The 7456-nt window shown below is 40.7% G+C and overlaps 1 protein-coding gene across 2 annotated transcripts; it reads left to right on the forward strand.

Annotated features, from left to right (window-relative positions):
* Positions 1 to 92: 92 nt before the first annotated feature.
* Positions 93 to 7364, forward strand: LOC310823012 (otoraplin-like). Of its 2 annotated transcripts, XM_083695658.1 has the most exons (5): positions 93 to 211; positions 4734 to 4800; positions 4975 to 5114; positions 5532 to 5642; positions 5883 to 7364. In XM_083695658.1, exons 1-5 carry the CDS (start codon positions 203 to 205, stop codon positions 5904 to 5906), a joined length of 351 nt encoding a protein of 116 aa, XP_083551784.1. In that variant the 5' UTR covers positions 93 to 202; the 3' UTR covers positions 5907 to 7364. The 2 variants fall into 2 exon arrangements, with proteins under 2 accessions (XP_083551784.1, XP_083551783.1); XM_083695657.1 differs by lacking the exon at positions 93 to 211 and having other exon boundaries at positions 4511 to 4800.
* Positions 7365 to 7456: the final 92 nt, after the last annotated feature.

Here is a 7456-nt window from a genome sequence, read left to right on the forward strand (position 1 = left end):
AACAACGGCCTAATAACTACTTAAAACCGAGACATTCAAGCGTGTGTATCAGTTTATAATAGGGGACTTCCACAAAGAGCGAGCAGCCAAAGGCAATGGCATCAGCCGGTCGTATCCACCCCCACTAGTACAAGACCCCAGACTGGACAACAACTCGGCTCCCGTAGCTCGACAGCAAATCTACGTCAGACCAACTTGATTCATGGCCTACGTGAGTCTTCTGTATGCAAATTAATCGGAGAAGCAATGTTGCTTGCATCAGTTGCATCTTTGATTGCATCAGAACGCAAACTATAAGCTTGTTTTACTCCATTGTCTGCAATTGTAAACACACACTGTATAGCTTCAAAACATGGTTAAAACTACAAGTCTACAGTAAACATGTCCGCCAAGAATGATGTAGCGCCCCTCCTTGTGTGAATTGGTGAGAATTATTCAAACGTATGTTTTGTTGATTAATGAGAAAGAGAATAAACACAATGAATTATTGTTAAAGACAATGAAGTATTGTTAAAGACAATGAATTATTGTTTCCTTTGTTGGATATACTGTTATAAGTCTTGGACTATACTGTTAGTAACATTATAGTTGATGTCAATGGATTGAAATATGTTAATCTATCCATTGTTTTCTATCATTTACTTTTGAAATTAGTTTACTGTGTCATTACTCACCTTAAAGCTCAGCGATTCTTGACTATAGCCATTGATAATATACACTCACAGAGCGCTTTATTAGGAACACTATACTAATACTGGCTACTTTGCGCTCAAAACAGTCTCAATTCTTCATGACATTGATTCCAGAAGATGTTGGAAACATTCCTTTGAGATGCTGGTCCATAATGACATGATTGCATCATGCAATTCCTGCAGATTTTTCAGGTGCACTTTCAAGCTGTGAATCTCCCGTTCTACCACATCCCAAAAGTGTTCTATTGGATTCAGATCCGGTGACTGGGAAGGCCACTGAAGAACACTGAACTCATTGTCATGTTCATGAAACCAGTTTGAGATGACTTTTGCTTTGTGACATGGGGCATTATCATGCTGGAAGTAGCCATTAGCAGATGGGTAAATTGTGACCATGAAGGGAGCACATGGTCAGCAACAATACTCAAATAGGCTGTGGCATTCTAGTGATGATTGATTGGTATTAACAGGCCCAAAGTGTGCCAAGAAAACATTCCCCACACCATTACACCACCTCCACCAGCTTGGACTGTTGACACAAGGCAGGTTGGGTCCATGGATTTATGCTGTTAGCGCCAAATTCTGACCCTACCATATGTGTGCCTCAGCAGAAATCAAGATTCATCAGACCAGTTTATGTTTTTCCAGTCTTCAACTGTCCAGTTTTGATGAGCCTGTGCCCACTGCAGCCTCAGCTTTCTGTTCTTGGCTGACAGAAGTGGAACCCAACGTGGCCTTCCGCTGTTGTAGCCCATCCCCCTCAAGGTTCGACGCGTTATACATTATGAGATCCTTTTCTGCTCACCACAATTGTACAGAGTGGTTATCTGAGTTACCGTAGCCTTTCTGTCAGCTCGAACCACTCTGGTCATTCTCCATTGACCTCTCTCATCAACAAGGCATTTCCATCCGCAGAACTGCCGCTCACTGGATGTTTTTTCTTTATTGTACCGTTCTGAGTAAACTCTAGAGACTGTTGTGTGTGAAAATCCCAGGAGATCAGCAGTTTTAGAAATACTCAAACCAGCCCGTCTGGCACCAACAATCATGCCACAGTCAAAATCACGATCAATTTTTTTGATCGTGATTCTGATGGTTCTGATGGTTGATGTTAACATTACCTGAAGCTGTTAGCCCGTATCTGCAGGATTTTATGCATTGCGCTGCTGCCACACAATTGGCTGATTAGATAACTGCATGAAGGAGAAGATGCACAGATGTTCCTAATAAAGTGTTCGGTGAGTGTATATGACCATAGCTGAAAAAGGACAGGAGATATCCTTGTTTGGAATTCAGTTGTTACTATAACATCCCCCTGGGTCAATCAGTGTAATCTCTACATTTCAGTTGTTTACTATAGCACCCTCCTTGGGCCAGTCAATGTAATTTTGTAAATGTTGTTGTTGTTTGAATTACAGATAGCACCTTTAAAAATCATGTTCATAGTCCTCTCACAGAGTGCAGCACAACAAATTTTACCGTGGATGGAAGAAGGGGCGGAGGTGCATATCTCGCTTCACATGTCTCTCTCTGCTTCGAGGAAGTGTTTTAGTGCAGACACTTTATACAATACTACCATCATGTGGTCATGTTGACAATTACATTAAATAGAAGGGTTTGATGGTGGGATCTAATCATGTCCTTACTACATTTCCTAGCAGTAGCTTACTGGACCTTGCATGCATCTCACTGCCAAGCAGCACACCCAGAACAGGTTCAGACATCACAGGGCTGCTGCGGTTCCGGCTGGGGCAGATAGCAGATCTTAGGCTGCAGGGCAGGCTGGGTCTTCTGCAGGGCAGGCTGGGTGTTCTGCAGGGCTGGCTGGGTCATCTGCAGGACCAGCTAGGGCTGCTGCAGGACTAGCTGGGGCTAGTAGCGGATCTTGGGCCGCGGGTAGAGCTGGGGCTTTTGCAGGACTGGCTGGGGTTGGTAGCGGATATATTTATAGGTGTTCTCCAAGGTAACCATATACTTAGGTACTATACACTACCAAGAGGACCTGATAGGACAACATTGTAACCAGAGTTGGGGAATGATGAAGTGGACTGGATACTGCAGGGGACAACCTTCTTGTCTGTGCAGAGCTCCAATTCCGTCAGCCCCCTTTGATTTGGGAAGCAAATTGTTAGGCCAGCTGCTGGACTTACTTGTATGTAGTCTGCTGGTGTTGCAGGACCTGCATGGGTTGATAGCTGGTCTGACGGACCTGTTGGGCTGGTAGCTAGTCTGCTGCTGTGGGACCTGCCTGGAATGGGAGCTAGACAGCTATGGGACCTGTTGGGCTGGTAGTTGGTCTGAGGGACTTGCTTGGGATGGTAGCAGATCCGAGGCTGCAGTGAGACCTGCCTTGACCTAGTTGGGACAGGCTTGTAACTTGTAAAGCCTCCTTTTTGGTTGTAGCCATGGCCATGGTTAGTGATTGAGCCTGACAGGGCAAAATCAAAGCCAGAGCTGGTAAATGCTTCATTCCAACGTGGGCATATCTAGAACCATAGTTTTATTAGGCAGTGTGGGAGTGGGCTTATAGTTACTGGAGGCTCCACTCATAGGCTTATTGCCTCTCAAGATATCCAAAACAACTGTCCCACAGATCAGGAACACTCTCCAGGAGGTAGATGTGAATGTGTCAGAGACCTATCATCCACAGAATACGTCACCAGCCATACTACAGACGCTTCACTGTAAGGTGCAAACCGCTAGTTATCCTCAAAAAGGATTGTCAGGTTACAGTTTGCTAAAAAGTACCTAAAAAGCCTACAGGTCTGGAACAAGGTTTTGTGGACAGATAAGATGAATATTATCATGGTCTGGAGTGATTGCAAGAGGAAAGTTTGGAGAAACAATTATCTGCCCAAGATTTACAGCATACATTACACCACCTTATCTGTAAAACATGTTGCAGGGGGTGTTAGGTTTGGGCATGTATAGCTGCCACTAGAACTTGCTAACTTGTGTTAATTGATTATTGTAACTGCTGACACTGTAGAATGTCTTCTGAAGTGTACAAAAACATATTGTCTGCAAGCAAATGCGTCCAAATTCATTGGGTGGCACTACATCATACAGTAAAATAATGACCCATGACATATTGCCATAGCAACTATGGATTTTTTCAGGGCCAAAAAGTGGAAAGGTCTTGACTGGCCAAGTCAATCTTCAGATTTAAATCCAACATACTTATACAAATTACTGACAGCCACTCACTAAGCTAATTGGCTGATTGAAAGCAGCTTGGAATTGTTACAAGGTGTGGAAAACAATTTGAGTAAGGTGTTTTCCAGGGTTGGGGTGAATTTGATTTCAATTCAGCCAATTCATGAAATTATTTGTATTTCGAATAAAAAAATGGAGAAACTTCTGAAATTGCAGTGACTTTACCATGAGAGGGCAGCATTACCATGAGAGGGCAGCATTACCATGCTTATTTGAAACAGAACTGAGGAATAAAGAGAAGTAAAGAACTAAAGGAAAAAAAGGCTGAATTCCTTCTCCTTCAGCCCCTCACCCCATCAATTTATACCAATGTTTATTTAAGTCTGAAAATGTTTGTGTCAAAGTTTGTCACTGCCTGTCCCAAGAAAAATAATTTCAAAATCCTCTCTTAAAAAGCCCCTTTGCCCTCTTGTCCACTCCCCTGCGTAATGTGTACACTTTCTTTAGATTTGATCACTTTTGTGTTTGTGTTCTTACAACAACCAAACTGCAACCAAAAATACAAAAATGAACAATAAATAATATGAATAGGTTCCTAGCTGTTTTGCACTGAATGGAGATTATGTGTTTGTTTACCCTGTAACTCTTTTTTTTCCGTAACTTTTTTCTTTTTCTGCATGCAAAAGTTCTAGAATGTGTTGCAGGACAACTCTGATTGGTCAGAGAGGCTGTGATGTAAGGGTTCTGCCCATTCCGCCTGAGAGGAGTGAGATGTGTGGGGAATTTTGCAGTGAGTTATATCACACACCCTCATACCCTCTCAACAGGATGAACTATTCACTGCATTTTGCTCTCCTTTTCCTCTCCGTGGGATCTCTGTACCAGACCACTAGTGCTGTTCTCATGGAGAAACTGGCAAGGAGAAAACTCTGCGCAGATGAAGAGTGCTCATGTGAGTTTGTTCATCTGAATAGGCACCGATGGCAATACATGGCTGAGTGTATTCACCCCTTTGCACAATATGACTGTGTGGAGGAGCATGCACCTGGAATTCAAGTCCAAGTCATGTCATACGTGTGATATATTATGTCCAATGTTGTATTGTTTTGTTTTTGTTCTTTTGTAGATGCTCTCTCCATGGCCATGGCTGAGGATGACTTCATCGCTCCAGATTGTAGATTTATCAACATCAAGAAGGGTCAGATGATCTATGTGTACTCCAAACTTACGCCAGCAGAGGGCGCCGGAGTCTTCTGGTCTGGAAGTGTACGTCGGGCTCTGACAGGGTCTTCAACACTTTGATCTTATGATTTCACCATAATTGATATGAAACCTGCATTTAAACATTTTTTTTTTCATCCAGTGTTGTCAATGCATGTTTAAGCCTAAATGAGCGAGTCAAATTATATCACATTTTCACCAATCAAATCTGGCTTCATGAACTTCTTGTTGGTAACTATTCTGGGTGAGACTCCTCGTGCTGTGTCTGTAACATCCTTTTGTCGTTTTGGGCTGTGGAATGTGTGAGATTCAGGCAGAGCTCTCAGATATCTGAATGGCTCATACAGATGCATCTGTTCTGCCTTTCCTAAACCCAAAAAACGCTGGATCTGTTTTTTGTTACTGTAATGTTAAACACCTGCATACTATGTCTAACTAGCACCGTATCCATCTCTGTCGCAGGTTTATAGTGAGCGTTATGTGGACCAGATGGGTATTATCGGCTACTTCCCCAGTAACCTGGCAAGGGAGACACACACGTTTAAGAAAGAAACAGTCGATATCCCCACGACCGTGAGTATTACCACAATAAGATGCTATAGAACTCAACACTCTGAAGCAACTAACTAAGCAACTAACTAAGATATTGTTGATGTGTGTCTCCATTCATTTGTGTGTTGACTCAGCTGCTGATAATTCCTGTGTTTCTACTATCTAGTCAGAGAGTTGTCCACAGTTACAGAATCCTACAGGCTTGTATGGTAAAATAAAAGGTTATGTTCTCATAATTTTCTATTTTATTCTCTCTTGCAGGACATGGACTTCTATTGTGTTTAAATTTGGGGAGGATGTAACACCCATGCCACATACATGTATGAGCCTGGTTTTGATAATCTGCTTTGCTTTATTCTGAGATGTGAAGAACTACAATGGAAATATGGTTGTTGTGAACATTTAGTTCATTATTCTCTGTGGTACAAGATAATTTTGAAAGCTTAAGTTTTGGGCATTTTGTTAAAAGCATTTAAACATTTTAGTAATTTTCTCTAAAATATGTGTATCTCAATTACTCTTGAAATAGTATCAGCTAACCTATTGTATAACACTTACTGTACTTTCATAAAGCCTACATTTTCACCAACAGTGTGTACAATAAGTTTTTGGAGTTGGTGGAAATCTACATTCTCAAGGACCACAACAGTACAGTGTCGATCGAATATGACAATATTGGTGTTGGTTGGAACATGAAAATATTGAACATGAAAATATATCAAACTGTTGGTTTGAACTCTCCAGTATGTTTTAGCTATGTGTTCACATCATTAGTAAACAAGATGGGAGAGTAAACCTGAGTGCTATGAGTGGTGTTATGAAAAGCCTGAATGAAAACATTCCACCTGTAGATGTAGGAAATCTTGTAATATTCAAATCAAATCAAAGTTTATTTGTGATATACACAGAATACAGCTGTAGACGGTATAATGAAATGCTTTCAGTAATGTCTGCAATTTTCTGATAAAGCAGCATATTTTAAACACATTTTCATAATGTATTTTGCTGCCCATATCTGTACAACTGACAGCAGAACATTTGTGGAAGGCTATATCAATTTGTATGATATTTGGGCCTCAGATAGAGGAGACAGGATGAAATTGATTATAGTGTATCATCTAATCTTCTCTTTTGGCATTCTGTGCAGAATAAACTGTGATCCAAACACCTGCACTGTGTGACTGTGAGGAGTTCAACTCCACGATAGCATCATTTTCCTCTGGGGAATGGAAATAACCTAATCGCATGAAATGTATGAAATGAAATCTGCTACACAAATAATGTCTGATTGATTGATTTATTGATGAGTTTTTATTAGGTCAACGAGTGAACTGAATACCCTAATAGAAATTCCAAATATGATACAGTATGTAGGTAGAATGTATAATACTGTAAACATAACCAAATCAAATGTGGCATCTGGTATATCTGGCCCTAGAGCAAGTGAAAGTCTAGTACTCTGTGAAGAAGTGGATCTATTTGTGTTGATTTATCTCTCTGGGGTTACATTCTGTACTTTGGGTTATAAATGGCTCCAAGTGGAAGAGCAAATTTTTTCCCAATGGTATTAATGGATATCACCAAATTAAATTTGTAATTGTGAATGGAGCTTTTGTGTGGGAGAGTCAACACTTCAATTACTTAATGCAAGGGCACCAAAAATATGAAATACAGTATAGTTATATATATTTTCTATAATATATATATCTTGTTGAATAAAAACTGTCTGCGTGTGACACAATGGACAAGATAAGCTAAAGTTGATGGTTATTCAAACAGAACATCGCTTCATCATTCTTCATAATAAAACTTTCATTTTGAGTATGAATTGCCTG

This window comes from Argentina silus (genome assembly GCF_951799395.1).
Source record: "Argentina silus genome assembly, chromosome: X".
In the NCBI taxonomy this organism is placed as follows: Eukaryota; Metazoa; Chordata; class Actinopteri; order Argentiniformes; family Argentinidae; genus Argentina; species Argentina silus.

What these genes read in the sequence shown, in the direction of transcription:
- LOC310823012 (XM_083695657.1), top strand. Translation starts at nt 4,542, where the DNA reads ATGTGTTGCAGGACAACTCTGATTGGTCAGAGAGGCTGTGATGTAAGG. An exon ending in GAGTCTTCTGGTCTGGAAGT is followed by an intron (nt 5,115 to 5,531) that starts GTACGTCGGGCT and finishes TCTCTGTCGCAG; the next exon opens with GTTTATAGTGAGCGTTATGT. An exon ending in CAGTCGATATCCCCACGACC is followed by an intron (nt 5,643 to 5,882) that starts GTGAGTATTACC and finishes TCTCTCTTGCAG; the next exon opens with GACATGGACTTCTATTGTGT.